The sequence below is a fragment of the Oncorhynchus clarkii genome, chromosome 18 (genome assembly GCF_045791955.1).
Source record: "Oncorhynchus clarkii lewisi isolate Uvic-CL-2024 chromosome 18, UVic_Ocla_1.0, whole genome shotgun sequence".
NCBI lineage: Eukaryota > Metazoa > Chordata > Actinopteri > Salmoniformes > Salmonidae > Oncorhynchus > Oncorhynchus clarkii.
Window position 1 is genome coordinate 48701275 of NC_092164.1, and position 19340 is coordinate 48720614.

A 19340-nucleotide genomic window follows, 5' to 3' on the forward strand; every position below is an offset into this window, starting at 1 on the left:
ATAGTGTATATTTCACTGTGACCTGCTGCTGACTGTCAGGCAGTGAGGCAAGCTGTTGCTGTGTGAGTGGATGTGTGAGTGAGTGATTAGGAGGGCTGGACGGGTGGGTGTGGGTGTGTGTGTTGAGGGAGCAATACAGTTATTGGCTGAGTCACTTGAGCGAGAGGCGAGAGAGCAGCACACATGCACTTTTTTACCAGTTATGGGGTTATGGAGACACCTATTTCCTAATATTTTTCCATAAAACACGTTCATACGCTAGAAGTGATGCACATCAATAAATAATAGAAACAAAAAACAGGAAAACGACTTTGGGCGCACTACATGAATCCCTTGGAGAGGGTTTAAACTGCATTCTAATGTTGACTGCTTAAAGAAAACTGTATCAAGCGAAGTGCTTTATGTATGCTCAGTTCTTGAGTCTCGGGGGCTGCCTGAGTGGACATTGGAAATGGAAGTTGTGGAACTCCCTCGCGTGGTTCTTTTTATGGGGTAAAGTCCTCAATGAAACGGACATTAGGCTAAAAGTGAATAATTATACATTTGCCTCTGTTGGCCCTCAAGTAGCCTATTTAAGCAATAAGGCCTGAGGAGGTGTGGTATATGGCCAATATACCACGGCTAAGTAGTCAGATTAGGCTACAGGTAAAACAAATGAAAAAAAATAAACACTGGCTGTTGACAAGCATATTCAGTTCATAAATATACTATTAATATTTCATTCAGTGATTTAAATTATGAACCCATCCTCAGTAGTCTATTCCAGCATGCTATTGGGAAAAATGAGCACTTCTTATTGCGAATTCGCCACACTATTCATGTTGAATAAATTAGTCTGTTAATTTGAGCTAAGCAAGCTGCTAAATCGTTCAGTTTACATCTTATCTAGGCTACTGTAGACTATCTGAAATTAGATGAGGCCTATCAGGGGCTATAGGCTACCTGCCTTTATCTAAGCAAACTATGGAAAAATGTTATTAGAATCATAAACCCAGATTTTAGACTGTAGTTTATGTCTATTGAAATGACAAGTCAATCTCGCAAAAGGGCCATTTATAACCTTTGTAGCCTTAACATCTGGAACATAATAACAACACAATTAAAAATAGTGTTTTATGTTCATCCAAGTGTTTCTTGCTCAGATTTTTTAAAATCTACTGTCCAGCTTTCATCACTCAAACTCCCCTGTCTGATTTATCTATAGTTATGCGCATGTGCAAAGGGGATATATTTACCATTATAATCTGGGTGGTTTAAGCCCTGAATGCTGATTGGCTGACAGCTGTGGTATATCAGACCATATACCATGTCAAAACATTCCTGCTCTAACAGCAATAAGGCACCTCGGAGGTTTGTGGTACTCTATATGGCCAATATCAAATCCAATTGTATGTCACATCTATGACTTGGGTGATTGGAGTCTTTGACGATTTTTTGGGCCTTCCTCTGACAGCGCCTAGAAGATAGGTCCTGGATGGCAGGAATCTTGGCCCCAGTGATCTGCTGGGCTGTACGCACTGCCCTCTGTAGCGCCTTACGGTCAGATGCCGAGCAGTTGCCATACCAGGCGGTGATGCAACCCATCAGGATGCTCTCGATGGTGCAGATGTAGAACCTTTTGAGGATCTGGGGAATGTAGGCTACATTTGGACTTGGGAACAGGAGCGGAGAAATATAATTTCTTTCTGCATCTTGAGATGCTGTCAGCATCATAAAAGCTGATATTATTTCAACCACAAAATATGCATTGAAGCCGAATTGAAATGTTAACAGAAACACTTTGGGTCATTTTCACAGCTTCTATATTCCTACAACACGTTAAGCTGATGTCATTTGGACATTTTGCACAGAAAATCTTTCAATTTGTTTTGTTTTTTTTACATATTGTATTTTCTCCCCAGTCCTTAAACATCTTTGCTCCGCGAAAGAAGTTGACAGAGAAAACTTTACCTAGTAGTAGATTGAAGTATTAATTCTATTGACCTATTACATAATTTGGTTGTGCAAGGGTTTATTTAGTCTTCTAGGTCAACATATAATGACAAAAGAGAAGCTGACTAACAAATAGCCTACCCAAATTTTAGAAATTATAATCAGAAATATATCTAAATCAGGCAAAAACTAAAAATCCTGCATCCCATGTCAATTTGTTTTTGGTATCTTTGACTGTAGCCTACAGCACATTTTCTATATTAGTGGGTGAGGGTTGGGTGCAGGCCTCAGATTTTCACTTGATCACATAATGTCTTGTGGTTGCTGATTATTAGCAATTGCGGGCGGTTGCGGGTTAACAAACACCTGACCCGCGCAACACTAATGTGTATGTTTGTGTTGAGGCCAACGCTGTCAAAACATAGATCTACCTGATTAACGTGTGACATGTCATAAATATAAATACTAGGGCTAACTGGAGAGGAGAAGCACAGACAGTTTGTCCACTTTTTACTGCTAAGCTAAGAAACCTTTCACCCAGTTGTTTCTGCAAGAAGTGTATTAATGACAGGCAAATAAGAAGGATATCAAAGCATCTAAAACCTGAAATACTATTTCTACATTGTAGCATTTTGTTATAATCATAGATCAGCACATCAACTTAAGCAGCCCTGTTGTCGATAAGCTGTTCAACATCAAGAAAACATCCCTTCATAAAGAGGACATATACAGTATAAAGAAACAGGGCGTGGGATCACATCTCCTTGGCCCTGTGTATGGCCTCAATAAGATCATTTTTTGTTGTTGCATTAATTCCGCCTGGTTTCAGGGTTAAAACAGAAACAACTCAAATGGTTAAGTTTAGGTATTAATTCCTAGTGGTTAAGGTTAGGGCTATGGTTTGGGAAAGGCTTAAAACAAAATAATGAAAAACAAAGTGCTGTTTCCATCAACTATCATCAACTATTCTCATGGCTTGCTAGAGCATTGGGAATTGTGTTGGTGCAGTGGTCTAAGTAGTGCCCTCTTACTCTGAGCATCACGAGTTTGTGCCCAGTGCTGGGCAATCATTTATTCTATTCTTTGTGAGCACCGAGGAAGGCATATATTCAGGGGCGCAACTTTGGTTTAAGAAACTGCGGGAACATAATTATACATTTTATTTACATTTTATTTTTATCCAGTCCGATAAACACCCGACTGCTCGGAGGTGTCCGCATGGTCCTAAATCACACTGTTGCCCTGTTTTGTATCACATTCCAATGATAAAACTGTGGGGACCAAAAGGCAATTTCAGAATGTGTTGGGGAGGGGCATTCCTCCCCCCCCATTCCCAGTTGCGCACCTGCATATATTGTTGTTCTCAGGACCTTTTCAAATGTCTGAAATCCGCCATCTATGTATGGCCACACATAAAGAAACATTAATACATGAGTGCTTTGTTCATTCTTCTCTTTTGCTCTAGACAGCTGGCTGTTGATCTGTATAAGGACTTTTAAGACCTGTGCTGCGACTGTAGATAGGAGTGTAGACGAGAGATTGGCGGGGCACGCACACAGATTGGCGGAGCAAGAGGCGACGGAGCGGGCCACTGTCATTAACGTGCCCATCGCTGTTATTGCAGGCCTAATGACATCCTTCTCAGATGGCATGCTGGGAAAACGGAGGCGGGAGGCCCGGCTCTATCGTCTGCCGGCACCAGCCGCCCCTCCCATCAAAGAGCATTGTAACATGTCTCTTCCTTTTCCTGAACGAGGGACACACACACACTCTTCTCTCTCTTTTCCTCCCACAAAAAGGAGAGACACAGGCCCTCCAGATAATGTCTTTCACGGTTCAGCGGCTGTACAGGGGTTCCCTCCTGCCTCCCTGACATGGGAAAATGAATAGTTCCTTTTTGAAACAAATTGGCATTACACCCCTCAATGAATTAATGCCTGGATGCTTCTCCGTGCCTTGACATGGGGGATGGGGACAGGGGTTTGTGAGGCGATAAAATATAAAGATCCATCTGACAGCGTTTCATTTTTCAATCTTTTTGTATATTAATGTGTGTGAGAGGGACAGAGAAGCAGACAGAAAGGAGAAAAGAAAGAGAGACTGAAGGAAGGAAGAGGGGGGAGGAAGAGTGTGTGTTTGTGTATAAATGTTCGGAGGATTGTAAAGATAAGCATGAGTGTGTGTGGAGCACCGCCCCCTACTAGTGCTGGCACATGACTGCAGTTTAAATGGGGCTGAGTCCTTTGTGAGGATAAATAATATAGAGCAACACATTATGACCCAAGGAACACAGAGGAGTCACTGTGCTGTCTCTGGTCCTACGCAACACTCCATTACTGTAGGCTAGGATCTAGCATGGATCCCAAATGGCACCCTATTCCCTATATATATTTAATGTAAAATGATCAAGCAGAATGGTTGCAATTTCCTTTCTCATTTTTATGACTGCAGTTGACCCAGACTGCCGTTGTCCCAAAGCTTTGTATAAGGAGGGTTCTTTTTGGATGTTAACAAAGTCAAATTGAATGAATGTCATAGAGACAGAGACGATATTAAAACCATACTATATTTGTGGAAATTAAGTTAATTGGTATTTAAACATTTCCAAAGTATCTAAATACATACTCTTGGCAAATGCATATCCCCCCCAGGAAAAAAAAAGACATTTTCCTTGTTGCGTTCATGTTAAATCAAAACATAGAATAATACATTGGTAGCACTTAAACAGGCAAATCAAAGGCAAAACGCGTTGACTTGGATTGTAGTTTCTAGACAGCCTGTGTTAAACGCCTAAGAAATCCTACTTGTGTTTGTTTCCTTTGACTTGTAGAGCGGCCACAAACAAAGCTGATCGCTGACGTCAAATGGATTGTGCTACCAACAGGCCACATCATGTGTATAAGGTTACTGACATGTCAGACAGTATGAACATAAATGCATACAAATATAAAACTAAAACTAGACCAAATAGCACCAAAACAAAAGTGATACAAGACCTGTACGACAAAACTATTTCAATTCAATGGTGATGAGAGATTGTATAAGAAATACTCGCCACCACTGAATACTCAACATACAGTGTATGTAAGCCAGGCATTGAAGATATAATAAGATCCCAGATCTGTTGGTGCTGTGCAGCCAACTCTAATGCAGCCAACTCTTCTTGTTTGTGACAGCACAAACAGATCTGGGATCAGACTACTGAGAACATCATACTGTATTCTGATTAGTGTATGAAAATAGATCTGAGGGAAAAAGTTTAGTTGGTCAAGTTCATAAAAACATCAAGCAGGTACATATCCTTTAACAGTCTGACTGGACTGGTCCAGCCAGGCACTTTCCCTGGGTTTTATATTTATTTGATTTCATCTCTGCTGCAAATTAAATCCAGGATGGATGCCCCTGAAAACACAAATCTATTACTGGGCCCCGCTGAATGAAAACCTTCTCTGTCAGAATACATTGATGTGCTTTTTCATTAAGTTCTTATATACAAACCATAGAAAAACATTTTAGAATATATATCCTAGAATAGATTCTAGATTGTATGATAAAACCTACATATCAGTGACATCTCCAGTTACCATAGCGAGTGTGAGGGTTCAACCCTGTCCCGTTAGAAAACACATACTATTCCCTCTAAAAGATAACCAAATGCATTCTGTTCTCTAAAATATACTGTTCCTCTGGCTACAAAACTAACGTGGGTAGTACCTCTGTGCTCTGTCCCATATCTTACTGAAGAGAAAAGATGAGTTAGCATGGTCCCAGATCTGTTTGGGCCATCTTGTGGTTGTGTAGTCATTAGCTGCAAGAAAGCACAAACAGATCTGGGACCAGGCTAGAGATGAGCAGTAATGGCAGTAAAACGGTGAGACACTGCAGACTGTCCTGTTTGCCTCAGATCTTTCAAGCGGAATTGACGACACTGACCATTCGGTGACCACTAACATTTGATCATTGTGCTCAAGATATGGTAAAACTGTTGTTTTTGTTTCAGTTGGGAATTTCGTATGGGAATTTGTGCTCTGTCGTTTCCTCTTGGACAGAATCGTCCTCTTCATGTTCCTCCTGAAACATAAAACAACATATAAATCGGGTCAACACAGAATATTCAGGCACGGTATTTTCCTCACCTGGGTCCCCAAAATGGGTCCGTAGAAGTTGAAACATATCAAAGTCCTTTAGACCATAGTTGGACAAATCACATTCACATGCATCCTCACAACCACAAATTAGATTTTTAGAAAGGTCTGTCAAAATACTAACAGGGATAAGTAGTTAGTGTTGGTAGGTTAGTGTTGTGCCGGTGTTAGTTAGTGGTGACTTCCCTGCTAACAACATTGCTCAGCAGCCATTTCCTATTAAAACATAGAGCTGTAGAGAGGCTGGGCCCAGAGGGGGCAGGCGACAGCAGCAACAGTGACTAAACGACTCTGACAGATGCAATTATCTCCATCTCTAGAGGTTAATATACACACTGAGTTAGAACCACATCTACACACTATACACACTGTTAGAAACAGCTGGCCTTTACATCTACACCAAGAATCTACACTAGGCCTACACCTCATGTAGGTCTGTCCATCTGCACGTTCGTGTGTATGTACAGTGGGGCAAAAAAGTATTTAGTCAGCCACCAATTGTGCAAGTACTCCCACTTAAAAAGATGAGAGAGGCCTGTAATCTTCATCATAGGTACACTTCAACTATGACAGACAAAATGAGAAAAAAAATCCAGAAAATCACATTGTAGGATTTTTAATGAATTTATTTGCAAATGATGGTGGAAAATAAGTATTTGGTCACCTACAAACAAGCAAGATTTCTGGCTCTCACAGACCTGTAACTTCTTTTTTAAGAGGCTCCTCTGTCCTCCACTCATTACCAGTATTAATGGCACCTGTTTGAACTTGTTATCAGTATAAAAGACACCTGTCCACAACCTCAAACAGTCACACTCCAAACTCCACTATGGCCAAGACCAAAGAGCTGTCAAAGGACACCAGAAACAAAATTGTAGACCTGCACCAGGCTGGGAAGACTGAATCTGCAATAGGTAAGCAGCTTGGTTTGAAGAAATCAACTGTGGGGACAATTATTAGGAAATGGAAGACATACAAGACCACTGATAATCTCCCTCGATCTGGGGCTACACGCAAGATCTCACCCCATGGGGTCAAAATGATCACAAGAACGGTGAGCAAAAATCCCAGAACCACACGGGGGGACCTAGTGAATGACCTGCAGAGAGCTGGGACCAAAGTAACAAAGCCTACCATCAGCAACACACTACGCCGCCAGGGACTCAAATCCTGCAGTGCCAGACGTGTCCCCCTGTTGAAGCCAGTACATGTCCAGGCCCGTCTGAAGTTTGCTAGAAAGCATTTGGATGATCCAGAAAAAGATTGGGAGAATGTCATATGGTCAGATGAAACCAAAATAGAACCTTTTGGTAAAAACTCAACTCGTCGTGTTTGGAGGACAAAGAATGCTGAGTTGCATCCAAAGAACACCAAACCTACTGTGAAGCATGGGGGTGGAAACATCATGCTTTGGGGCTGTTTTTCTGCAAAGGGACCAGGACGACTGATCCGTGTAAAGGAAAGAATGAATGGGGCCATGTATCGTGAAATTTTGAGTGAAAACCTCCTTCCATCAGCAAGGGCATTGAAGATGAAACGTGGCTGGTTCTTTCAGCATGACAATGATCCCAAACATACCGCCTGGGCAACGAAGGAGTGGCTTCCTAAGAAGCATTTCAAGGTCCTGGAGTGGCCTAGCCAGTCTCCAGATCTCAACCCCATAGAAAATCTTTGGAGGGAGTTGAAAGTCCGTGTTGCCCAGCAACAGCCCCAAAACATCACTGCTCTAGTCTTTTACCAAATAGGGCTATCTTCTGTATACCCCCTACCTTGTCACAACACAACTGGTGGCTCAAACGCATTAAGAAGGAAAGACATTCCACAAATGTACTTTTAACAAGGCACACCTGTTCATTTAAATGCATTCCAGGTGATTACCTCATGAAGCTGGTTGAGAGAATGCCAAGAGTGTTTAAAGCTGTCATCAAGGCAAAGGGTGGCTACTTTGAAGAATCTCAAATATTAAATATATTTAGATTTATTTAACACTTTTTTGCTTACTACTTGATTCCATATGTGTTATTTCATAGTTTTGATGTCTTCACTATTATTCTACAATGTAGAAAATAGTACAAAAAATAAAGAAAAACCCTTGAATGAGTAGGTGTGTCCAAACTTTTGACTGGTACTGGATATATATATTTTCTTTCTAAGATGCACATTCTCTCCTCTCCTCAGTTCCTGAATTCATGTGCTGCTGCTGTAGGGAGGGGGGCATTGTCTAGGCAACTGAAGACTGGTTTGCTACAACACCTTGCTTGTTTCAGCAAGGAGCAACAAAGTTTGGACTCAACCTCACGAATGCCCGGCCGTTCAGTCATCTGTTCGTTCCACAAAAAAAAAACATTGTTATGACGATTTTGTTTTTATGAGTCTTCATCCATAACCCTATTTCCTATGGAGCAAATCTCCCAAACCTCCCAAGTGCACTTCAACAGCAGCTAATTGGGTGAATTGAGTATCTAAACATCAAGCCCCCTCCCAGGTATTCAGAGTATCAGAGTACAGTATCTAAGGATGCGTCCCAAATGGCACCTTTTCACCTATCTAGTACACTACTTTTGACCAGAGCCCTATGGGCCCTCCCTATTGGCCCGGTGAATAGAGTGAACTGGGACTAGGGTGCCAATTGGGACGCAGCCTAACTACGTAGCAGGATCCCCCAGGCTTGTTAACTATAAGACAGTAACTGTGGAGTCATAAATCAACCAGGGGCCAGAGTTTAGTTCTGGTTCATATATCACCCTGTAACTCACACAAACCTTGTCTGTGTCTGCACCTCTCTGGACACACTTTTGATATGCAGCCTGCCCCTGGTGAAAAATGCCTTACTTTTTCCTGAACTCAGGATGCTTCTCTACTTCCCTCCTCCGCCCGGTCCTTGTGGGCCGATATAAATCTATCGTTGCCGGGGATGACATGTTGTGAACCCCGGCCGCCGTACATATCGGCCTGTGCCATCCACCAAATCTCTCTGACAAGCCTGCCAATTTTCCAATTACCTGTGGTACCATTCACTATCACATCCCCAGGCAGATCTCTCTCTCCCTCCCTCTCGCTCTCCCTCTTTCTCCTTCCTTGATGTAGTGTCTGTCCCTGGAGAGAAGGGGGAGGGGAGACACCCCTGTTCCTGGCCTCTTGGGGACTGATTTGCAGGGCCTGCTGCTAATCTCCTCCTCTCCCCTCCATCCACCTCCCTCCCAGGAGTATGACGGCACTACACAATATACACTGAAGGAGCTAAGGAGAGAGATGGCCAATAGAAACGTGCTGATATGATCATTACTATCACTGCTGTGGGATTCATTAGATACGCCATTGGAAATGGAGGACATGAACAATGACAAGTAACTAACCGCAACTATATGCTGTGGTGTACCCTTTCCATTATGACCACGGCCATTAGATCTGGCACCAGGCTAGGAGAAACCCTGGGCCTGTTCTGTAACAGAAACAGGAGAGTGAGATAGTGGGTCCAGCCTTGTGTCAGGGTCCCTGACAGACAGAGTGATATTTGCTCTGTGAGGAGCAGAATGGAGAGGCAGAGAGCCACCAGAAAGATGTCTCAGAGGGCCTGGCGAAAGGGAGAGAGCAGTGGAGGAAGAGGGGATAAGAGGGAGAAACTGACAGGCTCTGGCATATCTCCATCCCTCCCCTCTGGAAGAGAGGTAGGGGGAGAGGGGGATGGAGGGGATGGGGGAAAGAGAGAGACAGGAAGGGAGAGCTCTCCATGGGTCCCCAGCCCTCTGGCACCAGCAGCATATACAGATGATAATGAAATGCCATACTTTTTATTCTAATTGAGTTTGGTGTTCTTAAAGGGCATGCAGAGCCTGTCGTCCACCGCGCTCCTGCTTTCTCACACACTGCTACTGCTGCTCTCAACATGTGAGTCTGGAAGGAGAGGAGGAGGAGAGAAAAGAAGGTGGGTAGAGAGGAGGGGGAGAGAGAGAAACAGGGAGACTACTCCCCCCACACAGGAGAAGGAGAGGAGGAGGAGAGGAAAGAAGGAGGGTAGAGAGGAAGGGAAGAGAGAGAAACAGGGAGACTACTCCCCCCATAAGGAGAGCAAGGAGGAGAGGGGGAGGAGGAGGAGAGCGAAGAGAGGACAGAAGTGAACCCTAGGTGGCAACAAAGGCTCATGGAGCTGCTAATGTGCGTGAGGCTGAGACCCCGCTGCCTGGTAGGAAGAACGACATTGCTCTAAAAGACGAGTGAAGCACCCCCCTCCTCCCTCCCTCCCTCCCGCCCTCCCACACACGCCATGCAGGCAACTTCATAAAGCGGGATTAAAAATAATGCTGTAAAAGAAATGTAAATGTCCAACGCTGCATGTCTCATTCTTTAATGAGCTTTAGCACTGGTCCTTTATCAAGCCGGCGCAGTCCTCAGAAGAATTAGCAGCTAATTAGTATGACTTATTTTCCTTATCGTGTTTTCTGCTTTTATTGTATTTAGTAGTGTGGTTGTCTGCGGTGCACTGTGTGTGTGTGGTGGAGGAAGCAGTGCTATGGTACTGGGTTTCTTTGATAGGTGCTGCTGGGTGGTTCTGGGGGTTTCACAGCATCCCAGCAAGGTATTGATGCTCCTAGAGCCACATGAAAACACCCACAGTGTAAACAACATTAAAGCACACAAATAACTACCGATCAAAACACCTCATGTAACCCAAACTAAAGACCAAAAAAGAGCACACACAGACAGACACTGGTGTGAAGCCCTGTGTGTATTCATAGTCATCAAACACAATTTTTTCATAAAGATGTTTAGTCATTTTGAAAAGGACAGATTCAATTCCAATGGCACAAAACAAATTGATTAAGCCAATGAAGAGTCGTGTGTCTGTGTGAAGAGCTGTGTGTCTGTTTGAAGAGCTGTGTGCCTGTGTGTGAAGAGTCGTGTGTCTGTGTGAAGAGCTGTGTGTCTGTGTGAAGAGCTGTGTGTCTGTGTGAAGAGCTGTGTGCCTGTGTGTGAAGAGTCGTGTGTCTGTGTGAAGAGCTGTGTGTCTGTGTGTGAAGAGTCGTGTGTCTGTGTGAAGAGCTGTGTGCCTGTGTGTGAAGAGCTGTGTGCCTGTGTGTGAAGAGCTGTGTGTCTGTGTGTGAAGAGCTGTGTGTGTGTGTGAAGAGCTGTGTGTCTGTGTGTGAAGAGGCGTGTGTCTGTGTGTGAAGAGGCGTGTGTCTGTGTGAAGAGCTGTGTGCCTGTGTGTGAAGAGCTGTGTGCCTGTGTGCGAAGAGCTGTGTGCCTGTGTGTGAAGAGCTGTGTGTCTGTGTGTGAAGAGTTGTGTGTCTGTGTGTGAAGTTATGTGTCTGTGTGTGAAGAGGCGTGTGTCTGTGTGAAGAGCTGTGTGCCTGTGTGTGAAGAGCTGTGTGCCTGTGTGCGAAGAGCTGTGTGTCTGAAGAGATGTGTGCCTGTGTGTGAAGAGCTGTGTGCCTGTGTGTGTGTGAAGTTGTGTGTCTGTGTGAAGCGCTGTGTGCCTGTGTGTGAAGAGCTGTGTGCCTGTGTGTGAAGAGCTGTGTGCCTGTGTGTGAAGAGCTGTGTGTCTGTGTGTGAAGAGCTGTGTGCCTGTGTGTGAAGAGCTGTGTGCCTGTGTGTGAAGAGCTGTGTGCCTGTGTGTGAAGAGCTGTGTGTGAAGAGCTGTGTGTCTGATGAGTCGTGTGTGCATGTGTGTCAGTGTTTGAGCATGAATGTGTGTGAATATGTGTATAAGTGTGTGTGTGTGTGTGTATGAGAGTGGGAGGTTATGAGCGTGAATGTGTGTGTGTGTGTGCACTGGTGTGTTTTAAAGCCTCTTTTGCCATTCAGGTGAGGACACAATAGCATTGGTTGGGTCATAAACAGTCGCTTCATTAGCTTGCTCAGACTGTGCGTTACGCGCTACATTTAGCCCCCTCTCACTCACACACTCCGCCTCTTCTCCTCTCTCCCCTCCTCTACCTCGCTCTTCTCTGGTCCTCTTCTCCCTCACTTTTCCCTCCTCTCTCCCCTACTCTTCTCCCTCTCCTAATGTCTTCCTCTCCATTGCTCCCTACACACCACCGCCCAGCCAAACCAGTTACCAGAAAGCAGCACAATTACATTTCATGACTGGGCATATTTGCGATTCCCATTTCATTTATTACAAAGGGCATTCATTAATCTCCCTTCTTTTCCGAGAAGTGGAATTTCATTTTAGTGAGCCGTGACAGATACTAGGTGAGCCTACCAGGCCAGGTCTAATTTAATCAGAGGTAAAATGCACAAGCGGGAGGTTTTTTATCCTCTGTTTGATAAGCGCTGATGCTCACAGGGAAAGTATATGGTGGTGGTGGGAAGATAAGTCATTTCTCTCTGTTTCCAATTTCAACCATTTAAAAAGTGGCACGGAATCATAAATAGCGGCTAAAGTGCTTGGTAGGAATCTGCAGGCCAAATTGGCCCAAGTGCCTCCTCCATTATCTCTGAGTGCTGGAGAGGAGAAACGAATCAGGAACAAATAAAAACAACAGAAACATCAAAGAAGCGGAACATGAGGGACCAGAGGACATGCCAATGAGAAGCCTGGCTGCTTGAGAGATTGTTGACTGCTGAATGTGGCTATGAAGGACTGGAAAGAGCACTAAGATGCATTCCAATAATCTCTTCTTTCTCTTGTGCACTTGTTCACTTCCCTCCACGTATTTGACAGGAAATGACTGTCGCAAGTAGTGAACACGTCAGGAGGAATAATTCATTATTGGGAAATACCCCTAGAGAGGTAATATATGGTGATTAAACTACAGGACTCTACACTAAAGAGGTTGACTGGTCTGTTGACTGATCATGTAACTACAGGACACATGAGAGGTACTGTACTGAGACTGGTCATCTAACAACAGGACACTAGAAAGAGGTACTGTACTGTTGACTGGTCATCTAACTACAGGACACTAGAAAGAGGTACTGTACTGTTGACTGGTCATCTAACTACACGACACTAGAGAGATACTGTACTGTTGACTGGTCATCTAACTACACGACACTAGAGAGGTACTGTACTGAGACTGGTCATCTAACTACACGACACTAGAGAGAGGTACTGTACTGTTGACTGGTCATCTAACTACAGGACACTACACTAAAGAGGTACTGTACTGTTGACTGGTCATCTAACTACAGGACACATGAGAGGTACTGTACTGTTGACTGGTCATCTAACTACAGGACACTAGAGAGGTACTGTACTATTGACTGGTCATCTAACTACAGGACACATGAGAGGTACTGTACTGTTGACTGGTCATCTAACTACAGGACACTAGAGAGGTACTGTACTATTGACTGGTCATCTAACTACAGGACACTAGAGAGGTACTGTACTGTTGACTCGTAATCTAACTACAGGACACTAGAGAGGTACTGTACTGTTGACTGGCCATCTAACTACAGGACACTACACTAGAGAGAAGTACTGTACTGTTGACTGGTCATCTAACTACAGGACACTACACTAGAGAGGTACTGTACTGTTGACTGGTAATCTAACTACAGGACACTAGAGAGGTACTGTACTGTTGACTGGTCATCTAACTACAGGACACTAGAGAGGTACTGTACTGTTGACTGGCCATATAACTACAGGACACTACACTAAAGAGGTACTGTACTGGTGACTGGTCATCTAACTACAGGACACTAGAGAGGTACTGTACTATTGACTGGTCATCTAACTACAGGACACTAGAGAGGTACTGTACTGTTGACTGCTAATCTAACTACAGGACACTAGAGAGGTACTGTACTGTTGACTGGTCATCTAACTACAGGACACTACACTAGAGAGAGGTACTGTACTGTTGACTGGTCATCTAACTACAGGACACTACACTAGAGAGAGGTACTGTACTGTTGACTGGTCATCTAACTACAGGACACTACACTAGAGAGGTACTGTACTGTTGATCTAACTACATGACACTATAGAGAGGTTCTGTACTGTTGACTGGTCATCTAACTACAGGACACTAGAGAGAGGTACTGTACTGTTGATCTAACTACATGACACTATAGAGAGGTTCTGTACTGTTGACTGGTCATCTAACTACAGGACACATGAGAGGTACTGTACTGTTGACTGGTCATCTGACTACAGTACACTATAGAGGTACTGTACTGTTGACTGGTCATCTACCTACAGGACACTAGAGAGGTACTGTACTGTTGACTGGTCATCTAACTACAGGACACATGAGAGGTACTGTAATGTTGACTGGTCATCTAACTACAGGACACTAAAGAGGTACTGTACTGTTGACTGGTCATCTAACTACAGGACACTAGAGAGAGGTACTGTACTGTTGACCAGTCATGTAACTACAGGACACTACACTAAAGAGAGGTACTGTACTGTTGACTGGTCATCTAACTACATGACACTAGAGAGGTACTGTACTGTTGACTGGTCATCTAACTACAGGACACTAGAGAGGTACTGCACTGTTGACTGGTCATCTGACTACAGTACACTAGAGAGGTACTGTACTGTTGACTGGTCATCTAACTACAGGACACTACACTAGATCGGTCAACAGTACAGTACCTGTTATCTAACTACAGGACACTACACTAGAGAGGTACTGTACTGTTGACTGGTCATCGAACTACAGGACACTACACTAAAGAGGTACTGTACTGTTGACTGGTCATATAACTACAGGGAGATACAGTACAGATTCATTGCAGCCAAAATTAAGCGGGGGCCTGTAGGTCTAGTTGGGGTGTCACTTCATTATAGGCTGACTCTCGGTGCTTATCTTAATGATTCCCCTCATGTGGTGGAAGACTGGTGCTCATCAAGGTTCCAGGAAGGTATAGTCTATTATGGACAGGAGAGAAAAATCTCTCTCTCTCTAAACTATTATATTATGGACATGAGAGTACAGTCTCTCTCTCTCTCTCTCTAGACTATTATATTATGGACATGAGAGTACAGTCTCTCTCTCTAGAATATTATATTATGGACATGAGAGTACAGTCTCTCTCTCTCTCTAGACTATTATATTATGGAAATGAGAGTACAGTCTCTCTCTCTAGACTATTATATTATGGACATGAGAGTACAGTCTCTCTCTCTCTCTAGACTATTATATTATGGACATGAGAGTACAGTCTCTCTCTCTCTCTAGACTATTATATTATGGACATGAGAGTAAAGTCTCTCTCTCTAGAATATTATATTATGGACATGAGAGTACAGTCTCTCTCTCTAGAATATTATATTATGGACATGAGAGTACAGTCTCTCTCTCTCTAGACTATTATATTATGGACATGAGAGTACAGTCTCTCTCTCTCTAGACTATTATATTATGGACATGAGAGTACATTCTCTCTCTCTCTAGACTATTATATTATGGACATGAGAGTACAGTCTCTCTCTCTCTAGACTATTATATTATGGACATGAGAGTACAGTCTCTCTCTCTCTCTAGACTATTATATTATGGACATGAGAGTACAGTCTCTCTCTCTCTAGACTATTATATTATGGACATGAGAGTACAGTCTCTCTCTCTCTCTAGACTATTATATTATGGACATGAGAGTACAGTCTCTCTCTCTCTAGACTATTATATTATGGACATGAGAGTACAGTCTCTCTCTCTCTCTCTCTAGACTATTATATTATGGACATGAGAGTACAGTCTCTCTCTCTCTAGAATATTATATTATGGACATGAGAGTACAGTCTCTCTCTCTAGAATATTCTATTATGGACATGAGAGTACAGTCTCTCTCTCTCTATACTATTATATTATGGACATGAGAGTACAGTCTCTCTCTCTAGAATATTATATTATGGACATGAGAGGACAGTCTCTCTCTCTCTCTCTCTCTCTCTCTCTAGACTATTATATTATGGACATGAGAGTACAGTCTCTCTCTCTATAGACTATTATATTATGGACATGAGAGTACAGTCTCTCTCTCTCTAGACTATTATATTATGGACATGAGAGTACAGTCTCTCTCTCTGTAGACTATTATATTATGGACATGAGAGTACAGTCTCTCTCTCTCTCTCTCTAGACTATTATATTATGGACATGAGAGTACAGTCTCTCTCTCTCTAGAATATTATATTATGGACATGAGAGTACAGTCTCTCTCTCTAGAATATTATATTATGGACATGAGAGTACAGTCTCTCTCTCTCTAGACTATTATATTATGGACATGAGAGTACAGTCTCTCTCTCTAGAATATTATATTATGGACATGAGAGGACAGTCTCTCTCTCTCTCTAGACTATTATATTATGGACATGAGAGTACAGTCTCTCTCTCTCTCTCTCTCTCTCTCTAGACTATTATATTATGGACATGAGAGTACAGTCTCTCTCTCTCTAGACTATTATATTATGGACATGAGAGTACAGTCTCTCTCTCTCTAGACTATTATATTATGGACATGAGAGTACAGTCTCTCTCTCTAGACTATTATATTATGGACATGAGAGTACAGTCTCTCTCTCTCTAGACTATTATATTATGGACATGAGAGTACAGTCTCTCTCTCTCTCTAGACTATGATATTATGGACATGAGAGTACAGTCTCTCTCTCTCTCTCTCTCTCTCTCTCTAGACTATTATATTATGGACATGAGAGTACAGTCTCTCTCTCTCTAGACTATTATATTATGGACATGAGAGTACAGTCTCTCTCTCTCTAGACTATTATATTATGGACATGAGAGTACAGTCTCTCTCTCTAGACTATTATATTATGGAAATGAGAGTACAGTCTCTCTCTCTAGACTATTATATTATGGACATGAGAGTACAGTCTCTCTCTCTCTCTAGACTATTATATTATGGACATGAGAGTACAGTCTCTCTCTCTCTCTAGACTATTATATTATGGACATGAGAGTACAGTCTCTCTCTCTCTAGAATATTATATTATGGACATGAGAGTACAGTCTCTCTCTCTAGAATATTATATTATGGACATGAGAGTACAGTCTCTCTCTCTCTAGACTATTATATTATGGACATGAGAGTACAGTCTCTCTCTCTCTAGACTATTATATTATGGACATGAGAGTACATTCTCTCTCTCTCTAGACTATTATATTATGGACATGAGAGTACAGTCTCTCTCTCTCTAGACTATTATATTATGGACCTGAGAGTACAGTCTCTATCTCTCTAGACTATTATATTATGGACATGAGAGTACAGTCTCTCTCTCTCTAGACTATTATATTATGGACATGAGAGTACAGTCTCTCTCTCTAGAATATTATATTATGGACATGAGAGGACAGTCTCTCTCTCTCTAGACTATTATATTATGGACATGAGAGTACATTCTCTCTCTCTCTAGACTATTATATTATGGACATGAGAGTACAGTCTCTCTCTCTCTAGACTATTATATTATGGACATGAGAGTACAGCCTCTCTCTCTCTCTAGACTATTATATTATGGACATGAGAGTACAGTCTCTCTCTCTCTAGACTATTATATTATGGACATGAGAGTACAGTCTCTCTCTCTCTCTCTAGACTATTATATTATGGACATGAGAGTACAGTCTCTCTCTCTCTAGACTATTATATTATGGACATGAGAGTACAATCTCTCTCTCTCTAGACTATTATATTGTGGACATGAGAGAAAAGTCTCTCTCTCTCTAGACTATTATATTATGGACATGAGAGTACAGTCTCTCTCTCTCTAGACTATTATATTATTGACATGAGAGAAAAGTCTCTCTCTCTCTAGACTATTATATTATGGACATGAGAGTACAGTCTCTCTCTCTCTCTAGAATATTATATTATGGACATGAGAGTACAGTCTCTCTCTCTCTCTCTCTAGACTATTATATTATGGACATGAGAGTACAGTTTCTCTCTCTAGACTATTATATTATGGACATGAGAGTACAGTCTCTCTCTCTCTATAGACTATTGTATTATGGAAATGAGAGTACAGTCTCTCTCTCTAGACTATTATATTATGGACATGAGAGTACAGTATCTCTCTCTCTCTAGACTATTATATTATGGACATGAGAGTACAGTCTCTCTCTCTCTCTAGACTATTATATTATGGACATGAGAGTACAGTCTATCTCTCTCTAGAATATTATATTATGGACATGAGAGTACAGTCTCTCTCTCTAGAATATTATATTATGGACATGAGAGTACAGTCTCTCTCTCTCTAGACTATTATATTATGGACATGAGAGTACAGTCTCTCTCTAGACTATTATATTATGGACATGAGAGTACAGTCTCTCTCTCTCTCTAGACTATTATATTATGGACAGGAGAGTACAGTCTCTCTCTCTCTCTCTCTCTCTCTCTCTCTCTCTAGACTATTATATTATGGACATGAGAGTACAGTCTCTCTCTCTCTAGACTATTATATTATGGACATGAGAGTACAGTCTCTCTCTCTCTCTCTAGACTATTATATTATGGACATGAGAGTACAGTCTCTCTCTAGACTATTATATTATGGACATGAGAGTACAGTCTCTCTCTCTCTCTAGACTATTATATTATGGACAGGAGAGTACAGTCTCTCTCTCTCTCTCTCTCTCTCTCTCTAGACTATTATATTATGGACATGAGAGTACAGTCTCTCTCTCTCTAGACTATTATATTATGGACATGAGAGTACAGTCTCTCTCTCTCTAGACTATTATATTATGGACATGAGAGTACAGTCTCTCTCTCTAGACTATTATATTATGGACATGAGAGTACAGTCTCTCTCTCACTAGACTATTATATTATGGACATGAGAGTACAGTCTCTCTCTCTCTCTAGACTATGATATTATGGACATGAGAGTACAGTCTCTCTCTCTCTCTCTCTCTCTCTCTCTCTAGACTATTATATTATGGACATGAGAGTACAGTCTCTCTCTCTCTAGACTATTATATTATGGACATGAGAGTACAGTCTCTCTCTCTCTAGACTATTATATTATGGACATGAGAGTACAGTCTCTCTCTCTAGACTATTATATTATGGAAATGAGAGTACAGTCTCTCTCTCTAGACTATTATATTATGGACATGAGAGTACAGTCTCTCTCTCTCTCTAGACTATTATATTATGGACATGAGAGTACAGTCTCTCTCTCTCTCTAGACTATTATATTATGGACATGAGAGTACAGTCTCTCTCTCTCTCTAGAATATTATATTATGGACATGAGAGTACAGTCTCTCTCTCTAGAATATTATATTATGGACATGAGAGTACAGTCTCTCTCTCTCTAGA

General features: G+C 42.1%; 1 protein-coding gene across 2 annotated transcripts in view; it reads right to left on the bottom strand.

The window, feature by feature from the left end:
- Positions 1–4480: 4480 nt before the first annotated feature.
- LOC139373607 (PHD finger protein 14-like) overlaps positions 4481–19340 on the bottom strand; it is a 117843-nt gene continuing 102983 nt past the window's right edge. The window contains exon 20 of one of the 2 annotated variants that reach the window (XM_071114304.1): positions 4481–6003. In XM_071114304.1, the coding sequence (XP_070970405.1) occupies positions 5929–6003 (75 nt within the window). In that variant the 3' untranslated portion in view covers positions 4481–5928. The remainder of the gene's footprint in view (positions 6004–19340) is intronic. The other variant, XM_071114303.1, reaches the window with a different exon arrangement.